This window comes from Eleutherodactylus coqui, chromosome 1, assembly GCF_035609145.1.
Source record: "Eleutherodactylus coqui strain aEleCoq1 chromosome 1, aEleCoq1.hap1, whole genome shotgun sequence".
In the NCBI taxonomy this organism is placed as follows: Eukaryota; Metazoa; Chordata; class Amphibia; order Anura; family Eleutherodactylidae; genus Eleutherodactylus; species Eleutherodactylus coqui.
This window is the reverse complement of record NC_089837.1, coordinates 104009956-104034681: the sequence shown is the minus strand read 5'-3', so window position 1 is coordinate 104034681 and position 24726 is coordinate 104009956. Positions and strand designations below refer to the sequence as shown.

The window sequence follows — 24726 nt, the reverse complement described above, 5'->3', positions numbered from 1 at the left end:
CCAGTATGGGGGAAAACCAGCCAATGTTATAGAAAGCAGGCCATGCAGGCTTTATGATCACACATTTGTGTTTATGAGACATGTAAAAGCAGCTCTCAGATGCGCCTTATTACACACGTCCTTCTACAACATCCACTACACTGCAGCACCAGCTTCCCGCCCGCATCACGCAGATCACGTGATAACTGCCCTCACAAGATCCCAGCCTCATCCCCATGGAAATTACGTCACGCCTAACGCCGGTCACATGACTTTGAATATTTCCGTTCTACCATCTAGCCTAGCTACTACAACTCCCAGAATGCCCCGCGCCTCCTGCCTCTGGGATTTGTAGTTCTCAGGGCGACCATGACAACAGCCGCAGACTTTCAAAACAACTACATGTCCCAGATCTCTAGGCGGGAATGACGTCTCCCTCTGTGTATTAGGGTGGGGGTTCGTCTTTTTTTCTATATACAGAAAAGACCAGCTGTTAGGACCTCCGTGGGCGGCTGTACTGAGTGTCCGGCCACAGACTTGTATGGGGGAGCCATATTGCCTAAGGATGTAGTGTGCACTGGGCTCTAGGGCAGCTGCTTCCATGCGTTATTAGTGTGAGCAGTGCTGTGTACACTGTGGGTCGCTGCCATACTGAGTAGTCATTGGGGTGCTGCTGTGTAGAGAACACTTTCAGGTTTATTATTAAGTATTCAGGTGAGCAATGTGGGGCCAATTGTGCACAGAAGCGTATTCTCAGTCTGCGGTTCACTGAGCGGGAACTAATCGCTCCAGAATGGCGCACCTCCGGGATTTCCCAGCACAGGTAACTATTATATTAATACACGTTTGTTTTCGGGCGCTCCGCGAGGTCGTACTGCATGTTGCACTGAGCGGTCGCTTTATTAGAGACCCCCGTCTAGTAGCGCGTTAGACTCCTTTGGCCTTCAGAACTGCTGCAATTTGTCTTGTCGTAGATCGACAAGGTGATGCAATTCTCCTAGAGGAATATCGGCCCCTGTGGACAGGAAGCTTCTTGTAGTTGCTGCACATTAGATGTTGTGGGCAGATGGCAGGAAGGGGTCATCCATTCATGCTGCTTGTGCCAAATTCTGACCTGCCATCAGCACGGTGCAACAGAAAGCTGCATTTGACTAACTAGGGGGTGTTTTCACACTGCACACTTATGACGTTTTTAAGCTTTTTTTTTTTTTGCCCCCTGGAGTCTTGCCTTTTCTGTTTCTCTAAGGGTACGTTTACATGGGGCGGAAATACAGGCAGAATGTCCGCCGCAAATTTCGCAGCATTTCTGTATCCATAACTGAGTCAAAATCCGACTTGAAACCTGCAGCTAATTTCAGAAGATACAGCGCTCATTTCCGACATCTTCAGCACCACCGGAGAAGTGGAGCTGAGCTGAGTACCGGATGAAGGAAGCGCTAACTGCCGAAGACTTCGGAGGTGAGCGCTGTATCTTCTGAAATCAGTTGCGGGTACATAGCTAATTTTCAAATCACCAATGGTGCGGATTTTGTTTCGGTTTTGGATGCGGAAATGCTGTGGAATTTCCACTGCAGACATTCTGCAGCAGTTCCGCCCCATGAAAGCACACCTTTACACAGTAATGTCGCTGGAACTGGTCATCTGCTGTTATAGCCCATCCGTAGTAAAGAACGACTAGTCGGGCGTTCAAGTATGTTAGTTGAAGCACCAGCGTTGTATGCAGCTGCTCTTGACTGTGCACCGCTAGCTCGTCGGTACAGATCCTGACGCCCTCCTCTGACCCCTTACATCCAAGATCCCCTTTCACTAAATGCTCTTTCTTGGTATATGCTCCACACCATTGTATGAGAGAACCCCACAAGTGGCCACGGCTAGTCTCTCACCAATGACCAGATCTCGTTTGAAGTTGCTCAAATTACTTTTATTTATCCCCGTTCTAATATGAATTCACACTGAAACTGATCCACGGAAAACTTGCTCACGTGATGTTATGCTGCGCTCCGGGGTCACGGGTGTGATTTCCATACAGTGAAGCTCCCATCGTGAAGGGGCAGTGTAAAGTGGCCACGCAAGGTATGTCACCTTTGCCCACATATCCTCCACTCTATGATCCTAGCCATCTGATCCTCCCATAGGCCTGACTACACGACACTTCTGTCTTCCTCGCACCCCATTAGGAGTGTTGCTCTACAGTTGGGGTGTCTACTTAAATCTATTGAACTTGACTGCACTACGCTATACATGTCTTAAGTAGAGATGAGCGAGCACCCAAATGCTCGGGTCCACGTTATTTGAGTCGAGCTTTTCGTAAAATTCGAGAGCTCTACTCGAGTAACGAACCCCATTGGCTACAATGGGAGACTCGTGCATTTTTGTATGTGGGACGCCGGGTCCCGAGTTTTTATTTTTATTTTTTTTTCTCCCTCCCTCCCTCCCCAAAAATTTGCCGTTGACACGCACGCCGTGTCAGAGTGGGGCCAAAACAGCCACGTCACAGTGGGGAGGAGCCAAAAACTGGGGCGGGGTCGAACACGGCTTGATGCTCGTTCCAGTAACGAACACCATCGAGTACGCTAAAACTCGAACGAGCATCAAGCTCGGCAGAGTATGTTTACTCAACTCTAGTCTTAAGTACACTGTGAGCCTCATGTAGCAAATGCCTCTGGGAAACATTGTTGCCCTGTAATTTTTATAATGCAATTTAGAAGCTAAACGCAGAATTATGGTTGATTTGGGCAATGTGCCTACAGACTTACACATGAGGTCCATTGGCTCAGTGGGGACGAGGTCTCTGTTCTGGTTCACCAGTTATCCCCTGTCCCGGGGCTTGAGGAAAATAAAGCAACTCTCATGTGCCAGCCCCTCTAGTTCTAATATTTGTTAAAAGTAATATGGATTCCTGATCATTTCTTCTTTGTAGGGTTCCAGAATGGATCCTGAACGCCTTTTCACCAAGCTCGAGCGCATTGGGAGGGGCTCGTTTGGAGAAGTATACAAGGGTATAGAGAACCGCAGTAAGGAAGTGGTGGCAATCAAGATCATCGACCTGGAAGAAGCAGAAGATGAGATTGAGGACATTCAACAAGAAATCACAGTTTTGAGCCAGTGTGACAGTCCTTACATTACTCGTTATTATGGCTCTTACTTGAAGGTTAACAACTTCAACCTTTCGTTATGTGTTATTTAAACTCTGTACCTGGAAACGGAGTGTCTAGATAAGAGTGTTAAAGGGAACCTGTCACCTACCTACAGCACTATAAAGCAAGTAATGGTGCTGTTAGGGGAGGTGACAGGGAGCCGGGTGATGTACAATTATGGTTAAAAACATAATCAAGCACTTAGAAGGAGTTGTTGCCGTTTAGCTGCAAAACCCAGCATTCAGTTACATCTCAGGCAGATATGATTAGAGTTATGGCGTGATTAGATGAACAGACTTGTTACCCGAGTCCCTAAAAGTGGTTCCACCCTTGGCCTATAAAAAGGCTCTCGGAGGCTCCTTGTGTGTAGTGGACCTCTTCTTCCGCTTGTGTAGAACGTGTTGGCCCCTAGACACCTCTACGATGCAGTAGAAGAGATTTTGCCCAAAGCCTCCATGCCTGCTCGTATCCCCTCTTGTATCCAAGCTAGAGGTGGTATAACAGGGTTCTAGAGCCTCCATGCCTGCCCGTATCCCCTCTTGTATCCAAGCTAGAGGTGACCCAACGGTACTAGAGCTTCTTTTCAAGTGTTCAGTTTTCTGCAATAAATTATCCTTTTCTTCAGATAATGTAATCCCTTTACTTGTATCAATGTTACCGTCACACATGGAAAGTGTCAATCGACTCCAATAACTTTTTTTTTTACTAAGTGTATTTTTTAATACTCCCTGGTTCCCGCTGTGTCCTCCCCTGAAGATCACGTGGCACACAGTAGTCTAACACTTTGCAGATTGCTTTGCGCACGCTCTTCCAAGTCTATGGGAGAGAGTTGGGTTGCTGTGCGCCCTGCGTTATTAAGACTGTGACAGTGCTTGAACCAGGCAGTGGATGAGTATAAAAAAAATATAGATCACCCGTCTCCCTGCCACCTTCCCTAACAGCACTATGATTTTAGCTTATGGTGCTGTAGGGAGTCCAGATGTGGCAGAACTTCTATGTGTTTACAGTGCGGATTCTGCAAAACCCCATCCACATGTAGTAGAAGTAGGAATATGGTGTGGTCAAATGGAATTTTCACAGCAGAGTTCACTTTTCCCAATGCCACATCTGGATTTGTATAAATTTATTTAATTTTTTCAGCTGTATTGAATAGTGTAGTCTCCTATGATATTTAATACATTAGAGTATCTGGGTGTAGCCATATTGTGTCTTTGTGGGAATTTCTCCATAATATGGCATCTCGTGGAGTAAGTCTAAATTTGTATGACATTGCAAGTGTAATTTCTGATCTCTGCCAATTGTGCTTGTTTTAGAAGATCAATGTATTTGATTTACTTTTCCATCTTGTTCCTAGTCTTGTGATAAACTAAATGCTGTAATAGATTTATTTTTTTTTTAATATTACTGACATTGTGGCATTTCTGTTTTTCCAGGGATCGAAGCTCTGGATCATCATGGAGTATTTGGGTGGAGGATCTGCACTAGACTTGGTGAGAACACATATAGTGCCACATCTAGTAACATCAGAGGGTAAATAGAAATGTTTACACTTCCTTTTTACCTTTTGTTAAAGGGATTCTATCATTAGGTTCATGCTGGCCGAACCACAGGCAGCATGTACCGGGACAGCTATGCCTATTGCCCTGTGTATCTTTTATTCTGAAGAATCGCAGCTTTTCAGAAAAATCATACTATGAATGGAATGGAGCTCAAAGTCATGGAGGCGGACCGTGCCGGAGTGTCTCTGCCTGCAGCATGTAGCGTGACGGCTCTCTACCATCGTGTGTATAGGGACAGAGCTGTCACTCTGAATGATGCAGGCTGGGAGAAGCAGCGCTTCACAATATAACCTACAAGGGGGCAATAGGCATAACTAGGCCTGCTTCACGCAGCATGAACCTGATGACAGAATCCTTTTAAAGGTATCTGTTGAGCGCATTTTCCTGTGTATATCGCTGTATGCCTATACGTACAGGCTCCCATTGCAAAAAAAAAAATGTATACAACCGTTTTACTGTATATGTAAGAACTGCAGATTACACTTACCTATACAGTGGGAAAAGTGTGCATAAAAGCTCTTTTGGGGTTCTATGAAATACATTCATCATAAGAATTGGGTACTTTTCTACTGCATATGCTGAACGTGAACAAAGCCTTACATGGATGTGTGCTATGTAGTCTTAGGGACTTTTCACATGGGTGGAATTTTCCTCATTCCTCACCGCAAGTGTCAGTAAATTGCACACTAAAATCCGCACAGCTTCGTGCTTACTTTGATGCGGAAAGAAAATGGCTTAACCCCTTCCAATCAATTGTTAGACCTCGTCCGACATTAAGATTTCCCTGCATAACTTCAATATCAGGCAAGGTCTGATACATATTTCTTATAGTGCTCTGATATTAGAGGCTGTTCCGCATATATATGCTACAGTATGCAGGACAGTGCTCCGATGTCAGATGTATGTTACACAGCTGTCCTGTATACTGTAACATACGTACATATGCAGAACTGCCTCAGACATCAGAGAACTGTCCTGCATACTGTTAGAAACATATTGTATGCACTTCTAGAATGACTCTGTGTGGCACTATAATACAGGGATATCTAACTATCTATCATGAATAATCTTGTTCTGTAAATATATATTAATATACATATATGATTATTACAAACTATCTTCTCGATGTGAAATACTCATAACTCATGTTTTTGAATTTTCAAAAACTGCTAATAAAATCATCATGACGGATAATTTTTATGTGTATCTGTTGAGAAATTCCAAGAAATGCACAACACAATTTCCCACCCAAAATAAATAACTTGGGAGTGCGTGGGTGGCAGGGAAATTGGATTGGAAAGGGTTAAGTCAACCTGCAATTCTGCATCAAAATCCACAGTTAGCCGTTCAGCTTTTGGTGTGGAATTCCACTGCGTCCCACTAGATTCATCCCGCCTGTGTGAAAAATCCCTTAGGGGAGATTGTACATACTGTGGGAGTCATTACCTCATTTGCTTTCTGTTCCCTTTCCTTGCTGCAGTTAAAACCTGGCCCCCTGGAGGAGTCCTATATAGCCACCATATTACGGGAGATCCTTAAAGGACTTGATTACTTACACTCTGAGAGGAAGATCCACAGAGACATTAAAGGTGTGTGCGTGCGCATGTCAACATTTATAGATAATTGATGTAAAGCTTTGTCATGAGGAAAACCCTTTATTTTTCTTCCAGGAGGCTAGCAATTTATATAATTATGTCCGATTTGCATTTTCAGCTGCAAATGTGTTACTATCAGAGCAGGGTGATGTGAAGCTGGCTGACTTTGGGGTAGCAGGTCAACTAACGGATACACAGATCAAGAGGAACACATTTGTGGGAACACCATTCTGGATGGCTCCTGAGGTCATCAAGCAGTCTGCCTATGACTTTAAGGTTGGATTCCATTACAGCTTCTCTTTGTTACCTAAAATATTGTTGGTTTTTTTTGGTTTATTAAATGCTTTTTTTTTTTTTTTTTTTTTTTTTTTTAAATATTCCAGGCTGATATTTGGTCTCTGGGCATCACTGCTATTGAGTTGGCCAAAGGAGAACCTCCATATTCTGACCTCCATCCTATGAGAGTCTTGTTCTTGATTCCTAAGAATAACCCGCCTTCCTTGCAAGGGCAGCACAGCAAACCATTTAAAGAATTTGTGGATGCCTGCTTGAACAAAGACCCCCGATTGGTGACTATTTAAGCTTATTATCAGATAAAGGGGTTGTTTGATGAAGATAACCTCTGTCGATAAATCTTAGTAGGGTATGTGAACATAAGTGTGGGGTATGCCCCTCACTCCATGAAGGAGAATGAAGAGCTGCTTTGTGAATCACAGCTCCGTAATATTACATGGACTGCCAGTCATCTGGCCACAGCTTTCCCTGCTAAATCAGCTGTTTGCCAGTAGTAGCTGCATTTTGAGAGGATCTGTCGGATCAGACTATTTCTTTAGGCCCCCTGTCCACGGCAGTGTATTCGCCGGCAGTAAATTGAAGGCTGACGCTTCCCATAGCATTGCTGTGGAAAGCGCCGACACCTGTCCATGAGCGGAGAATCATTGCGATTTTGTGCTCGCGGCGGGCAATTCGCAGCTGGCGGAGAGTCGGAGGCGGTTCCCGCGGCAGAGCTTCGCCGTGGGATACTGCGTCGTCCATGGACAGCCGGCCTTAAGCACAAAGTATTTTTTCTTATAATTTAAATATGTAACCATTGGCCATCAAAATATTTTGCTAATTCATTATATATAAATAATAAACCTGGGATGCAAAGTATTTTGTTTAGTCATATACCTTCTGCTCTACATAACATAAATGTCTAATCTTATAGCGGCCTACGGCAAGGGAGCTGCTGAAACATCGCTTTATCTTACGATACACCAAGAAAACGTCCTTCCTTATGGAACTGGTAGAACGATATAGGCGCTGGAAATCTCAGGGCCATCGTGAGGACTCCAGCTCTGATGACTCCGATTTGTGAGTAAATTTACTAAAGTCTGGGGTTTCCTTTCTCTATCTGATAACCTGGAGAATAACTGTGCATGACTTGTATTTCTATGCCGTACCTATTACTGTTTTCTTCTTACACCCAGAGACAATGAAGATGACAAAAATCAGTCCCAGACTCCTCATTGGTCATTTCCAGAAACCATGCGCCCCTCCTCCATTACCCGACTACAGTGGGGGTACCAGCAGGTGAATATGTGCCCAGTCAAAGTTTAGATTCTTCTGCATTTGCTAAAGCGTTACTCCTAATATAAGTAACTTCTTAAAGCTTATGTAGCATTGCAACAAGATATCATTTCATTAGCCAACTGTAGATGAAGTGAAGCTATCATGTTTTGGTCTTCCCCCTTGCTGACTTTCTATAATTCTGCTAGTTGGGGGTTTATAGTTTCTGAAATCGCTACAATTCATGATAAAACTTATATTGTGTTTGACTCTGCAGCCAGCCGAAGCTATAAAACGCTTGCCAAGATCCCACTGTTTGTCAGCTCTTGTGGCTCCAGTCTTTCAGGAGGTAAGGCGCTCAACCGCTGGACTGACTGACATATGAATAGCCAGTAATGAGGCAGTGTACTGTCATTATTGCAATGTAGTACAAAGAAAACTATATAAACTTAGTGCTGCCACTATTGACCCATAAAATACATTTATCATGTTATTTAGCACAATGAATGCAGTTATGGCTAAATTTGCTATCTGATGTCGTTCATTCTGGCTTCCAAAAAAAATTGAAATACTGTGATTAAAAAAAAACAAGTATGTACAGTAAATGGTGTAGTAACATAACCTAGTGCAGCGGTCCCCAACTCCAGTCCTCAGGGACCACCAACAGGTCATGTTTTCAGGATTTCCTCAGTATTGCACAGATGATGTAATTATTGTTGGTGCCTCAGACATTGCCACAGGTGTTCTTACTATAGGATATCCTTAAAACATCACCTGTTGGTGGTCCCTGAGGACTGGAGTTGGGGAACACTGACCTAGTGGGTTAGGCTGAAAAAAAACATATGTCTATCCAGTTCAGCCTATTCCCTCCCTCCCAATGTTGATCCAGAGGAAGAAAAAAAGGGAAAGGCAAATTTTCCCCATTTAAGGTAAAACATTCTTCCAAACTCCAATCTGGTAATAAATCATGCCCGGACCAACAATACTCATCAAGTTATTAATGATAGAATATTACAGGTTATCGCTCAAGACGGCATCCAGGCCTCTCTTAAACTCTTATCGAATTTTGTCATGCCTCTTCAGTCGAGAGTTCCATATTCTCACTGCTCTTATAATAAAGAACCCTCCTTCCTCTAAAGGTAGAGAATGCCCCCTTATAACTCTCACAGTTATGGATAGAAACAGATTATGGGAGAGATCTCTGTATTGTCCCCTGATATATTTATTCATAGTTATTAGGTCTTTTTTTAAATTTTTTTAATAAACTTAACCCCAATTAAGATAACCTCTCTAGGTATTGTAGTGCGCTCATTCCATTTATTAGTTTAGTTGCCTGCCTTTGTACCTACTCAAGCTCTGATATATCCAACACTGTCCACAATATTCCATGTGTGATCTGACCAGTGACTTATAAAGCAGAACAATGTTCTCATCCTGTGCCCCTATATGGCTATAGATGCACCCCATGATCCTTTTTGCCATGGCAGCACAAAAGCAAAATTGCTGTGTTTTCCATCTCCTATTCTTTTTTTTTTTTTTAACTCCAAAAAACTCTATAGAGAGAAAACGAAAATAAAAACCATGACTCTTGGAACAGTGAAAAAATTGCTCAGTCTTGAAGGCCCCAAATAGCTTGTCCCTAATGGGTTAATGATCAAAAAATATTTTTTTGATCACAAGGATGGCCGCACCCCTTCTCTGATGTACACTGTGCATCATTAGTATGACACTCCGTTCTGCTAGCTGATTTTAAAGGGGTATTCTGACCCCATGAAATCACAAACAACTGAAAATGGTATAAAACAACAAAGGGAAATTAAGTGATACATTACATAAAACTGAATTTATTGCTTGGCCTGTAACTGGATGGTTAAAGTCAATCAGTAGTGCTACGAAAAGATTGTGAGCTCTGACCCTATTAAAGTTGGTGTAGAAGAAAAATGGATAAGTTCACCATGTGGGAATCTCACCAATCAGATTCCAGTGCTTACTTTTCAGAGATCTCTTCGAAAATGAAGGAAGCAATCTCATTGGTTGCCATGGACAAGTTCTTGTGCCCCCACACTTTGCAGTTTTGATACATCTTCCTAGATAGTTGCAGAGTTTGCAGCAGATTGAGTGTCATATTACATGAATGTTCTTTTTATTTCCCCATGCAGTTGAGGGAGCAGCGCTGTGCTGGGGCATTTGGATCTGTACAGGAACTAGAGAATGCTTTTAGCTTAGCGGAGGAGTCCAGCCCCGGAATCACAGATCAGCTCATTTCTCACTTGGTTCAACGTGTGCAAAGGTAAGGGTGCTCTTGTGTGTACTGGATCTCATAATCACTAGTGCAGATAAGGGTGCATTCACCTGTAGCAGATCTTGACATGGATCTGCAGCAGCCTTTGCCCTCTTCAACGGCAGGTGTGAAGTCTGCTGCTCATATGTACCAAAGTGCAGATTTTGATGCAGATTTTTCTGCTGCAAAAAATCTCTGCCTACAGACAGAATCAAAAGTAGTATTTATTTCCATATGAGAATCCTTAGTGGAACCCTTCTTTGACCCTAATGACATTGGATACTCTGTGTGGCATACTTTCAACTAATGTCTGTTTCAGCTGGTATTTCCCTCCATTTCTCCTGCAAATGTCTAACGAGTTCTCAAAGAGAATGCATTGATTTATCTACAGTGGTGCAAGGAGCAATGTCATTGGACAGTTCAGCAATGGAAGAACATTTTATAAACTGATGAATTATGCTATTCAAATCTGAATGACGTACCTGAGTGTATTGGATACCTGAGGAACGCCTTTTGCCTGCGTTTGTTGTGCCAACAGTTAAGTATAGCAGAGGCTCCCAGTCTTTTGGGTGTAATGGCAAGAAACATAAACATGCAGGTGTACCTTGGGAAATGGTCAGGAATACTTCCCACGAGACAACATGCTTTGTTGTTAATCCAACAAGGTTTTAAGTTGGTTTGAGGATTTGGTTTCAATCAGTTTTATTAAACATTTTTAATTAGGACACAATACCATTGCACAATATTGATCAGCCAGTGTTTTTCAGTCAAATCGTGATAACATTGCATCTCTGCAAAATATTGTTGTCTCTTTAGCAAAGTAAATTGCAATTCAATAAAAAAGAGGAAAAAAAAACAACCTAACCCGGGGGGGGGGGGGGGGGTAAGGAAGGGTGGGATGGGGAAGACCCTGCTTTCACGAATCCGCGGACCCCTAGGAGTCCAGAATGCCTGTATTTAACCAGTTCTCAGAGAGCATAGGATTTGGCCCACTCCTCCTCCTCCCCCACCCCTTCAACTTCATATCTCTTAAGCCTGTTGAGTTTCTCTATCCATATGATCCTTGTGGAGCGCCACAAACCAGGGACAGACATCCTAGCCGCCAAGAGAACCAATCTTAATAACTCAGATTTAATTTTTCCTGTAGACTCTGGTAACATAAGTAAGAGAGCCATTTTAGCTGTTAAGGACACCGTCGATCTGGTTATATTGTTATGCAGAAGTTCTACATTTTTCCACAGCTCGCTGACTGGGGGGGCAATCCCACCATATGTGCAGCATTGTTCCTGGGCTACTTTTACATCTCCAGCACACAGGGGAGATCTGAGCGTCCATTTGATGCAGCCTCGACGGCGTCCTATACCAGCGCCATAGAATTTTAAAATTCTGTTCTTGAATTCTGCTAAATTTGGTGCTCTTATGGCACAGGCGGAAGGCCCTCTTCCATTCTAAGTTTGTTCATGCTGCGCCCAGTTCTCGCTCCCAATGTCCCGTGTATCCGGGAAGGTTGTCCTCTGTCTCGTGGGTTATCAGCACTTTGTATATTAACGAGATCCCATGCTCAACAGGGGACGACAACATACAGAAAGCTTCAAATTGTCAGTGGCAAAGTACAGCATCCTCTGGGCGTCAGGGACTCCACATAACCCCTCACCTGAAAATAGTTCAGCCACGCCCCCGGGGGAGGTCTAGAGTCTATGTAGAAATCTCTTAAGGGCTTTACCCCCACTTGTGTGACTACATCTCCTAGACGAGGGATTGAGGCGCTAGGCAGGGACAGAACAGTTTCTCAACCCCTAGAGGCCAGGAACTGGGGATTAGCCACCAGCGGCGTCATCGATCCCAGAACAGATATCAGGCCCATTTTTGGGGGCAAAGGTTCCCCATATTCTAAGTACTTCCAGTACCAATGGCGAGAGGGTGTGCAATTCCCTCATGAGCTGCCTCGGGATCCAAGGGGCCCCCTGGAACGCTGCAGATGCCGAACTATGCTCCATCTCCACCCATAGTTTGGAGCTCCTGTCCCGAAGGAGAGTTAATACAAACTTAGCAAGGCTCGCCCTATAGTATAGGGCAAAGTCTGGGAGTTCCAACCCTCCCTCTTCTTTGGGGCGTGTAAGGAGCGTGAAGCTGAGGCGAGGTCTGCGTCCCTTCCATACGAAATTGATGATCGGGGATCGGATGCTAAGTACGTACCGCCGGTCAAGATCAACGGGCAAAGTCTGACACAGATACAGAAATTTCGGTAAGGAATCCATTTTTACTGCGTTGACTCTGCCCATCCACGACACATAAAGTGGGCTCCATTTTTCCAAGTCTGCCTTAAGGTTAGATGGGAAGGGCCGAAAGTTTAGTTCGAAGATCTGGGCGGGGTCTGCCGGTAACTGCACCGCTAAGTATTTAATAGATGAGGATCTCCACTTAAAGGGGAAAGCCTCCGATAGATCCAGGGCTTCATTCTGGGGGAGAGTTACATTAAGTATTTCAGATTTTTGTAGATTGACCTTAAAATTGCTTACCCACCCATATCTCGTAAACTCCTTCAACAGGAACAGGAGGAGGTCGTCCGCGAACACCGCCATTTTATGTTCAGAGGTGCCTACCATTAGGCCCCTTATTAAGGGCGGTTTTCTGGATGGCCTTGGCTAGAGACTCCATTGACAGGATATAGAGGAAGGGTGATAAAGGGCAACCTTGGCGCGTGCCATTACGGATCACTATGGTGTCCGAGAGGGCTCCATTTATTTTAATTTTAGCTGAGGGGCAACTATCCAATGCCATAATCGGTTCCTTCATCTTCTGTCCTAAGCCCAACTGCTGGAGAGTCCCCTCCAGGAACCTCCACCTGACCCTGTCGAACGCCTTCTCAGCGTCTACTGTGAGCAGGCATAGTGGTTTGTCTTGCGCTCTGGCCCTGCCAATCAAAGAAATAGACTCCATGGTGTTGTCCCTGGCTTCTCTTCTGGTTTGAGAATTTGGATGTTTCATGATTGGACTGGCCTGTACAGAGTCCCAACCTGAATCCTACTACACATCTTTGGGACGACAGGTCAGGGAATATGAACAGAACCGGTCGTCTTTTTGAGAACTTGCCAGAAGTTTGCAGGATGAATAGAGAGAAATACCAGCTGAAGTGTATCAGATATTAGGAGAAAGTATGCCATGGAGAGTATCAAATCTTATTAGGGCCAAATGAGCCCCACTAAATATTACCAGATGTAAATAAATATTACTTTTGATTCTTGCTCAGCTGTCCAATTATTTTGGTAGGAGTGTGTATATCATGTAATTTTACTCAATGTAAAATAAATGTATCATGTCTACACATAATAAAGTAATGAATCACACCTCGATAGTTACTATTAAAGAGGTGTTAGATAAAGTTTCAGTACAATTATATGTATATTCATAACTAAACAAACCTGATTCTTGGCAGCGCTAATTGATTTTTTTTCATTGAGTTGAAAAACAAAATTGCAAATACCCGTTAAATGAAGCGCATTTAAGGGTTGTATCATGTAAACCACTCCTTATTGATATGGAGCCATCACAGGAATCCGCTATGTATTTATGCTCTCCACATGACTTTATGAATATTCATGAATACATCTTTGGACTGCTGTGTGCTGGAGATTCCCCTCTTCAGGTTTCCTCCATCACAGAAATGAGCTCATCTCTGCAGGTCTGGCTTCTAAATTCCCTGGCAAACCGCTGTTCTCGCTAGGGAAGTTGGCCCAGCCATCCACTTCCCTTGCATCGAGTACAGAGTCTTGGAGCGCTTTCACACACGCAGAGTATTTCTGCATTGCACACACCTCCATGTCCATTTTGATGCAATTCCCTATCAAAATCCACAGGTAGCCCTGTGGATCCGAATACAAAATTCCGCTGTATGCAGTTGATTACTTATGCTTCTTTCACGCTACGTTTTTCCCAAGGTTGTGTCCTTCCATCTTGGCTGTTTTGTCTAAATAAACAAAAACTGTATTCAGAGAAACCATAAGTCAAACTGACCAAGTATTTTTCCTTTCCCCATATGCTTTTCTGTCCTCCAAAAATCATGGAAACATAAGGAAACAGTGTCTGAGGCCAAAATGTTAGACTTTAATGAGTTCCATCTGAATACAGTTTGACGATTCAGACAGAAAGACAGTGTGAAAATAACCTTAAAGGAAACCTGTTACTGGGTTCACGCTGCCCAGGCACTCGGCTACACACCAGGGAGCTAGGATTTATTCTGAAAGGTTTTGACTTTTCAGTAAAATTATAAGAGCAGATTTACTAATACAGTCTAATTTATTAGTGGAAATGTAAAATGGTCCAGACTTGTCACAGCAGCTCATGCTGGGTAATAAATCTGGTGTATCTTTAGACTGTCTAGTCTAACATTATAACTATTAATTGACTTCATTTATTCCACAAATTGCACCAAAATTTTGGCATGGTTTGGGCCCACAATGTCACATTCAGGCCATACCCCTTTGTTGGCCTTGTTCGTAAAACTGTCTAAAAATGTATTGTAAATGTGGGGCAAACCATGTAAGACAATTTTTTTTAGTCCTAATTTTCAATAGGAAATGTGCCGCCTATATTTTTAAAAAGCTGCCAGAAATTGGGAGAAGTCACAGGCACGGCTCCCCACCCAGCTTGTATAAAGGATAAAACCCTTCAGTCTGGGTGGGGAGCCATTCCTGGTGGCTTTTAAAGCATACTGCCCTGTTATGTGGGTGCCCATCTGTACTTTATGCCACCTGTGGTTAGGTAGTACGAATCTAGTTACTCGTTCCTTTTTAAGAGAAGTTGTCAAACTTGTTACCCGAATCTCATCCAGCATAAGATCTGACAGGCACTTGCATTAGGCTACTTGCACATAGGCAATATTTCTGTTCGATTTCCGGACCGAAAACTGTCTAAAAATCGGGACAGAGAGGGCAGGCATTCATATGGGCTCTTTTTTTTTCTTAGATGGAAAGGGAGTTAAAAAAATAAATAAAAAATCGCAGCCTGTCCTATTCTTGGATGAAAATGGCACATCTACACGTGCGGGGTTCTGCACATTAGACAGCGTACAGACGGGATGTCCGTGTGCTGTCCCAACCAAATTACTTTGGTTGTCTGTGTGCAAGTATTCCAAGAATGTCTTTACCCAGAAATGCTGCAATGTTTCAGAAAAAAAAAAAAAAAGATTAAAAAGCAGCTGTTAACGGGGAGAAAGCCCCACTGACACCCTTGTTCCCAACTGCCTTTTAAACGGCTTTCTCTGAAATGTCACAGTGTAAGGCCTCATTCACATGAGCGCTGTTTTCACACACTATAGCCACAAGAAAAGATTGTGGCTATAGTGCAGTAAAGATCGCGTGTACGGGCTACTTCAAGAAGCCCGTTTACACAATCCGAGGTGCATGCTGTGTGCTTTCAAGGCTCCCATAGGGGCCTATGGAAAGCATGCAGCAGAGATAGGACATGTCCTATCTTTGTGCGCAGCTCTGAGCCAACATGCAAGTTTGCACTCGCGTGTCCTATCTTTTCTTAGGGGCGCTGATTCAGCACGCCTAACATTCTCTCATGTGAACGCTTCTATAAGAACCTATTAGTTCCTACTAGAAGTGCATTCTGTGCTCTAACAGCGCTAGTCTGAATGAGGCGTAAGAGTAAGACTCCAAAGTCTATAATATAGGCGTCTGTTGGGATGCTATGCTGGCAGTAGTTTGGGCAGTATAAATCTCCTGACATGTCCCATTTAAGGGCGGTTTTACACAACTTATTTGGAAAAACGCCACTGCAGTAGTTGAGCCAAAGCCGGACGTAGAAGTATAAGTCCTTCCACTATATTTCATATTCATTTTCAGTCCATGTCTGGCTTCGGCTCAAAATTGCATGAAAAATTGAAGCCGGCAACACTAAAGCCTAAGAAAAGGAGAATAAAGCTTTCAGATCTAAGTTTCCAATGATACTCTGCTCTAATCCTGGTTTGGGGTTTAACAACAAATAAAAGCATTCTCCCTAAACTGTGTAGTCTGAGCTCCGCCTTCCTGTTTCCTTCTAGGTTCTCCTCTGCATCGTGAGTCCACACCATTGGTGCTCCACACTCCCCACTTCATGGCCCGACCCGGGACTACACTACTGTGAATGAGGACATGGCATTACTTCGTGTATTTTTCTTTATTTTTATTGAAACATACAAAAATGTTTACTGATATTTCTCATCAACACGTAATGTAAAAAATAAACTGACATTTCATACATAAAACATGATTTATTGATATTCTTGGAGAAAATAATGTAAGGATTTGCAACCAATTTATTAAGCATCAATAACATTATCCCATATTCTCTATCCAAACCAGAGATAGTATCGGCAGCAGAAAATCCACTGTTGATTTTGTCATGAATCCGTGTCAACCTTGCTTGACCTGTAAAACACTGTGCAATCGCTTCAGGAAAATATGCAATAGTTACACTGTGTGGATGTACCCATAAAGGGATTGGCCCACTTTTAGCTTCAGGAAACAGACAGCTCCGTATAGTGCACAGTGGCCCAGATTGGTAATGCAGGTTAACTCCCATTCACTTCCATAGGACTGAAGTACCAACCGGGGCTACTACACAAGGTACGGCGTTGTCCGCTTACTACAGCAAAACGGAAGTGGGACAACCCCTTTTTAAAGCACCTATCCAATTTTTTTTTTTTTTTTTTAGGACTGCAAATGTGTTAAAAGCAGTACTTACCTGTCCTCTACCTCGGTGATCAAACACTAACTCCCGCAGTCATCCCAGTTGGAGGCTACAATGGTCAGGGGCCATTCTAGTATCATAGTTATCAGTATCTACATGGTGAAGCCAGAAGAACGGACTGTGACTGGCACAACATTGGACTGCCTATCATATCACTGCAGCTAATTTGTACAACTAGAGCAGGAGAACCATAACAGCTGAAGGCTTGATTCCTGAGGGATTGCAGGCGAGTGGGCGGTGACTAACAGAATGGTATTTAAAAAGGAGAAATGCAAAGTCCTACATCTGGGTAAGAAAAATGAAAAAAGCACATACAGAATGAGAGCAATTGGGCTAAGCAACACAAGTTAAAGACAGGTATACTAGTAGAACATAGACTGAACGCGAGTCAACAATGTGATGCAGCAGCCAAAAACGCAAACACTGGGATGTATTAATAGAAGCACAGCATCTAGATCACGTGAGGCAATTATCCAGCTCTACTCTTCCTTAGGCTGCCTGTCCATGGGCATTGAGTTGCGTTCCCCGCGGCGATAATCTGACCGCGGGGAACGCAATGCACGCTTTCCATAGCGTGCTATGGAAAGCGCTGCCCCCCTGTCCACGATCGGAGAACCATAGTGATTCTCCGCGGTCAGCCTGTCAGATAGCGGAGATCCGTCTGCTGGCTCCTGCTGCCGTGCAGCAGCTCCCACAGCGGAGGTCCGTCGCGGGATACCGCAACACCCGTGTACAGGCAGCTTAAGTCAGACCTCATCTGGAATACTATGTTCAGTTCTGGGCAACCTGATTTAAAAAAGACAGACAACTGGAGGCAGTTCAGAGAAGAGTTACCAAGATGGTGAGCGGTCTGTAAATCATGTCGTATGAAGAACGGTTAAAGGATCTGGGAACGTTTAGCTTGCAAAAAAGAAGGCTGAGAGGAGACAATAGCGGTCTACAAATATCTGAAGGGCTGTCACAGTGCAGAGGGATCAACCCTATTCTCATTTGTACAAGGAAAGACTAGAAGCAATGGGATGAAACTGAAAAGGAGGAGGCACAAATTAGATGGTGAAGATTATCAATGAGTGGAACAGGTTACCACGGAAGGTCATTAATTCTCCTTCAATGGAAGTCTTCAAACAAAGGCTGGATAGATATCTGTCTGGGATGATTTAGTGATCCTGCACTGAGCAAGGGGTTGGATCCAATGACCCTGGAGCTCCTTTCAAATCCTATAATTCTATTAGTATTGCATCTAACGTATTTACAGACATTTAAAAAATATTTTCACACTTGGACAAGCCATTTTAGTCTCGCTGAATATGTTCTAAGTGTGTAACTGACAGTAGTGAGTGCCACCTGCAGGCGACAAAAAGAATTTCAGCACCGATGGTCAAGAATTGCTATGCAATTCCACACCCAGAATCCCAGTACCGATAGTCCCCTACTTGCGAACATTCGACTTACGAATTTTGCTAGATATGAACTATCTGTCCTGCACAGTATGAAGAAATGCTATGGCATTACATCATACTGTGCAGGGATCGGGCAGGCTTCTATCAAACCTAATAGAAGCCTGTCCGGTCAGATCGCGGTTGCTAGGCAGCCGGGGGCCTTCTGAAAGGCCCTAGGGCTGTCTATGCAGAGCGCCTATCAAGCCGTGCGCTTGATGGGCACTCTGCATAGGCAGCCCTGGGGCCTTTCAGGAGGTCCCCGGCTGCCTAGCAACCACACAGCGTCCCGCGATCTCATCGTGGGACGCTGTACGGGCCCCCTGAACGTCGGGTCCAGGCTCTTTCTTACAGCGGGCACCCGGCGGCAGCAGTTCCGACGAGCCGCGCTGCTCGTCAGAACTGTTAACACTTTAAATACCGCTGTTAGAGAGGTATTTAAAGTGTTAACAGTTCAGACAAGCAGCGCAGCTCGTCGGAACTGCTGCCGTCGGGTGCCCGCTGTAAGAACAGCCGGCACCCGACGTTGTATGGAGCGGGATCCACCCGCGATCCTGCTCCATACAAGCATTTGTTCGACTTGCGAACAGGTTCCTGGAACGGAACCTGTTCGCAAGTCAGGGACTATCTATAATACACTATTAGGGGCCATTCACACAATATTTCCACAAGAACGCAGTGGAATTCTGTATCAAGACGCAGAGAGCCATGCGGAAGTTACTGCGGTGCGGAAAATTCCACCTAGGTAAATGGACCACGTGATATAAAACATCACATGCACTGAACGGTTTTTTCCCCACTTCAGACTTTGAAGTTGACCTTAACTACAAATGTTTGTTTACCACTTGCCAGGAGAGGAGCACGTATTTCCCATGATATTAACAAGGTTCTGGTGGAAAATAGATTTTTATGGTGAGGAAATACCTTTCCATCGCATCATTGTATTTTACCTGGGTAATAGAAAAAATAGATGCGCTGCTTAACATGAGTGTGTGAGAAAATTCTAAAGCCGTGGTATTAACCGAAGATGTGACTCATATCCATCAACCAAAGAAAGAGACAAGAGCGGTTATGTACTAATGAGGCCTACTGTATCATTAGCAACATGTTCTAGCCAAATCACTCCAATATCCACAAAACATTCACTGCAAACATAACTTTTTATTGCAGAGTCACACGCCAGCAAATCCTGTTTTATGGAAGTTGGCATTTGTTGGAGTTATTGTCACTTTGGAAATCGCCTCTGGGATAGTCCTTAGGGTCGTAGCCAGCTTCTGGCAGAAAGTTGGTTTTGGATTGGGCCTTCTTCACACTTGAAAATATATATAAATGTGACTTGCCATTTGTATCCTGCTACACGTCTGAGCTCCAGCAATGATCCTCTCCACCTTCAGTGGGTATACACCGGCAGCTTCACCGTCCAGACCCAAATGGCAGTAGAAACACAGCATGAATATTCTCTTATTTTTCAAAAGAAGATCATGAAGCTGATGTATGATAAAAAGGACAGGCTTTTCTTTATGTAATCTGTGCCATTACATGTCCACATTAAAATACAGTCAGAGGACCGGTTTCAGCCCTTAGACAGAGCCTTGGATCACCTCACTCACCTTGTGTTTTATGTTTTTTTTTAGGAATGTGTTATTTAAACATGGGTTGGTTTTCCCCTATAAGTGGTCTACGGAGAAAAAAATGCCATGGCCACAAAAAAGGGAAGGAAAGACTGCCACAAGAAATGCACTTACTGTGGGGCATTTAATATTTGCTTTACAAATTATATATGGCTTCAGCATTTATTTTTTTCTTGAGACGGGTGAAAAAAAAAAACAAAAAAAAAAAACCCTGGCAAAAACATCAGAACGAAGTTTTCATCACCAACATAGAAGGGGGTTCTTTACTGTAAGAGCAGTGAGACTGTGGAACTCTCTGCCTGAGGATCTGATGATGGCAAAATCGATAGAAGAGTTTAAGAGGGGACTTGATGCCTTTCTAGAGCACTATGATATTACAGGATAGAGACATTAAATACCAGCGGGGTTGTTGATCCGGGTCTTGTAGTCAGGTAGGAACTATCAAAACATTGATCCAGGGATTATTCTGACTGCCATTATGGAGATAAGAAGGAATTTTTTCCCCCCCAAATGGGCTAATTGGCTTCTACCTCGTCTTTTTCCCCTTCCTCTGGATCAACAAGGGGAGGGGGGGGGGGGGGGGGAGAGAAAAACAGGATGAACTAGATGGACATTGTCTCCCTTCAGCCTAACCTACTATGTTACCCGGAAAAACATTGTGTTTTTCCTGAAAACTCTCAACCACTTCAAGGGTAGAACTATACAGGATTTTTCCACATGAGATTAAAGGGGTTGTCTCGCGGCAGCAAGTGGGGTTAAGTACTTCTGTATGGCCATATTAATGCACTTTGTAATATACATCGTGCATTAAATATGAGCCATACAGAAGTTATTCACTTACCTGCTCCGTTGCTAGCGTCCCCGTTGCCATGGTTCCGTCTAACTTCGGTGTCTTCTTGCTTTTTTAGACGCGCTTGCGCAGATGCATCTTCTCCCTTCGGCTGGTCTTGGAAGCATCGGCGTTTTGGCTCCGCCCCCTTTTCGCGTCATCGCGTAGCTCCGCCCCCGTCATGTGCCGATTCCAGCCAATCAGGAGGCTGGAACCGGCACACGTCATGGGGCGGAGCTACGCGATGACGCGAAAAGGGGGCGGAGCCAAAACGCCGATGCTTCCAAGACCAGCCGAAGGGAGAAGATGCATCTGCGCAAGCGCGTCTAAAAAAGCAAGAAGACACCGAAGTTAGACGGAACCATGGAGACGAGGACGCTAGCAACGGAGCAGGTAAGTGAATAACTTCTGTATGGCTCATATTTAATGCACGATGTATATTACAAAGTGCATTAATATGGCCATACAGAAGTGTATAGACCCACTTGCTTTCGCGAGACAACCCCTTTAAGCCGTGCACGGATTCTGCTCATTGAAAGAGGTGAAATTCCACAACACGGATTGGCATGCTGTAAACTTTACATCTGCACTGAAGGTCAATTTCCGTAGAGAATTTCCTTTGTGTATTGGTACAAAATTTAGTAAAATCTAATTTCAAAATGCTGCAGAGAATCTGCAGCGTATCTGCCTCCTGTGGGCATACCGTCATGGTGGTTAAGCTTTGTGTGTATCCCTATACTATCGAATAGGAAAGAAACAATATATTGTTTCAGTGAAAATCAGCCATAAAGCCTATCCAATCAGATACCGCAATGAACTGTAAAAAAGTTCTGCAACCACATGTACTTTTACACAGATATGCTCAATGAGATTGGGAATCGCACAACTTCACTGCCAAGCTGCTTCTTCCTTCCCTTTCTTTACCAAATCCATGCAGCTGGGTTATGTTAGCCAGACTAGTTGCTCCAGATACACTGCCTGACCGGTACAGCCATTTTAGCAGGAGGTAGCAAAATAATAGGAAGCCCTGGATTATAAGATTCTGTACAATAATAAGACATTGTATGCATTTCCAGATTAGTGCTGTATAATGTGTTTCCATTACTGATCAGACTGCTTTGGTGTAAGAGATATTAGGAAGAACAAAGTGCAAAACATGGCCTAAGTCTTATATTTCTGCACATTGTTCAGAATGTCTAATAGGACAAACTGATTGGTCCCATTTCTAACAGACAGAGCACATTCCATTCTATGCATCCTTTACAAAATGCCTGTTTGTTCTTGTCCTCCCTTCAAGCTGTAATTAGTTTGTCAAGAGGGTCAATCAACTATGATCCCATCTTCAGCTAAGTGTCCGATCTTCCCTGGAGAGCTCACGCCACGTCTGATTACTTCCATCCACCTGGAGATACAGAATATAAAGGAGGCATTAACAGGTCCTTATCGGCTACTTTTTGTTCAGGAAACTAGACCCTATTGACTAAAGAAATTCCACACAAACAATAAATTCTAAGACATAAGGGAATTGTACCAAAATATGAAGTGATTCCCTATCCATAGGATAGGGGATAAATTGTGATCAGTGGGGGTACGACCACTGGGACCCCCAACAATCTTGAGAATGAGGCTCCCGACAGCCCCCGCATGAATGAAGCAGTGGTGACACATGCACGCTGCTGTTACATTTATTTGAATGACCGCTTTGGAAATATTCAGTGCTGTCATTGAAATCAATGGAGTGGTGGCACACATATGCAACTTCCACATAATTTATGCAGGACCGCCACTAATCATAATGTTATCCCCTATTCTGAGAATAGGGAGTAACTTTATATTTTTGGTACAACTTTTTTACTTGAAAAAAGACAGAATAGTCCGTAAAGGGTTGGTCACTTTTACGTGATCTCCCTTAGGCCTCTTGTATCCTTGCGTATTTGGGGATATGTGCTGTCTGTGTTATTCCACAGACAGCACAAGGTCCCATTATAGGCCTATGAGGCTATACACATGACGTGACGTTTTTTCACAAGGACCAAAAACAAACAAACAAACAAACAAAAAAAAACAACTTATGAGAAACGTAACGTGCCAATGCATGTCAGTGTACAGAGTCCATATATCGGACAGCACAAGTATAGGTAGCTGTGTGCTGCCCAATGCGAAGTGTATCTGAGACTCTTGGACACAACTCGCATTACAATTAGTATGCGCTCAGCTTAAATGTGAAAACTATAAAACTAAAGGCCCATTTAGACACAACGATTATGGCTCAAAATTCACTCAAAAGACATCTTTTCAGCGATAATCGTTGTGTGCATTTACACGGCAAGATTGCTCAAAATTCGCTCAAACTGCAGTTTGAGTGACAGTTTTGAGCGTTCACTTTGCATAAGTGTTTAAATGAAGGCATGCTGTATGCAGAAGACAAGCAGGACTGCTATCTTCTGCAATCCTGGAGTCAGGATTTTTTTTTCCTTCTAAAATTCGGAAGATTGGCTTCTACCTCAATGAAAGTTGCTTTTATTTTCTCTGTATCAACATCGCAGAAGTCTGGGTTGAACTTAAAGGACCTGTGTTTCTTACCATGTCGTGCACCGATATCCAACTTATGATTAACCAGCAATATAGGTTAGAAATCATTTGTTACCTTCTTGCATTATCAAACCTGCATTGGTTGCTATGGACAACACACACACTTTATTTAAATCAGTGTTTATTAGAGATGAGCGAACATACTCGGTAAGGCCGATTTCGCAATCGAGCACCGCGATTTTCGAGTACTTCACTACTCGGATGAAAAGATTCGGGGGGCGCCGTGGGTGAGCGGGGGGTTGCAGAGGGGAGTGGGGGGGGGGGGGGGAGAGGGAGAGAGAGAGAGCTCCCCCCTGTTCCGCGCTGCTACCCCCCGCTCCACCACACCACGCCCCGTCCCGTCCCCCGGCGACCCCCGAATCTTTTCACCCGAGTAGTGAAGTACTCGAAAATCGCGGTGCTCTATTGCGAAATCGGCCTTACCGAGTATGTTCGCTCATCTCTAGTGTTTATGCATAACGATCCAAGAAAAGTATATGGGGATGCCTGCCTTGGACACCTTCTGACATACAAAAACAGAGTAAAAAGTGTCAAAGATTCTGAAAACAAAACATTTGCAATGTAATAGTCATACCTCCTCCATGTATACTCGCTGTCGGCTCTAAAGAAGTAGACGTGTGATTTGAAATGCAGCTTAAACACATGGCGACAGCTGACAGGATCCGAGAAGGATGGGACGCTTACTGTGTATCCCAGAAGAGGCAATGAGGCAAGAGGAGCATCTTCCTGTAAGCATACACATCCGTTACTTGGAACTGCTCTCCAGAAGCACAATAATGCTCTAATTACATATAAGACACACGACCCTTCTGCTCACGTCACAAATAAGAGTTAGATAAATAGACTGTTGATAAGAACAGGTCCCTCAGGCACATTAGATCTATAGAATTACTAAATTCAGGCTCAGTCTTGAAATTTAATATAACCACTTCACAAAATACATTAAATCATATTGACTCCCCTCCCTGAACTCCGAGCTTTCACGTAGAAGTTACTCGGTTGCTTTATTCCTTCATTACCTGATGCGTTTTATAAAAGTAAAGGCAGAAATTGGTGAAGATCACCCACAGGCGCTGCCAGCCATTGCTGTTCTTAAACTTACGAAGTAGATAACCAGAAAGTTGATTCTAGAGAGGAGGAATCAAATGGATTGTTAGTACCATACAAAGACGACAGACCTCAGATCCTGGCAATTTAACCCCTTACATACCACAGTCAATAGCAACTTCAGCATGGAAGCACATGACAGGGGCATCTTCTGTCACCAATTAGCACCCCACATTGCGATCACAAAGTACCAATGGGTTGCCATGGCAGTCAAAAGAATGACAAAAGGCCTCTATGTCGGTTTTGTAACTCAGCCTATTAAGTTTGCCTCCTATAGTCAAATAGGCTTAGTAGAAT

At 43.7% G+C, this 24726-nt stretch overlaps 2 protein-coding genes across 4 annotated transcripts in view; one reads left to right on the top strand and one right to left on the bottom strand.

Moving 5' to 3' along the window:
• Positions 1-361: 361 nt before the first annotated feature.
• On the top strand, positions 362-16349 carry STK25 (serine/threonine kinase 25). Of its 3 annotated transcripts, none has more exons than XM_066598535.1 (11): positions 365-802; positions 2900-3130; positions 4550-4606; positions 6156-6264; positions 6389-6546; positions 6654-6839; positions 7478-7623; positions 7740-7842; positions 8096-8167; positions 9978-10108; positions 16146-16349. In XM_066598535.1, the coding sequence occupies exons 1-11, from the start codon at positions 773-775 to the stop codon at positions 16162-16164; spliced, it is 1242 nt and encodes a 413-aa protein (XP_066454632.1). In that variant the 5' UTR covers positions 365-772; the 3' UTR covers positions 16165-16349. The 3 variants fall into 3 exon arrangements, with proteins under 3 accessions (XP_066454639.1, XP_066454632.1, XP_066454645.1); XM_066598548.1 differs by lacking the exon at positions 365-802 and adding an exon at positions 836-2052; XM_066598542.1 differs by lacking the exon at positions 16146-16349 and having other exon boundaries at positions 362-802; positions 9978-10112.
• A 4864-nt stretch (positions 16350-21213) lies between these two features.
• Positions 21214-24726, bottom strand: part of FARP2 (FERM, ARH/RhoGEF and pleckstrin domain protein 2) — a 114528-nt gene continuing 111015 nt past the window's right edge. The window contains exons 26-28 of the mRNA XM_066599643.1: positions 24342-24449; positions 23897-24048; positions 21214-22132 (exon numbers count right to left, since the gene is read on the bottom strand). Coding sequence (XP_066455740.1) covers positions 22051-22132; positions 23897-24048; positions 24342-24449 — 342 coding nt within the window. The 3' untranslated portion in view covers positions 21214-22050. The remainder of the gene's footprint in view (positions 22133-23896; positions 24049-24341; positions 24450-24726) is intronic.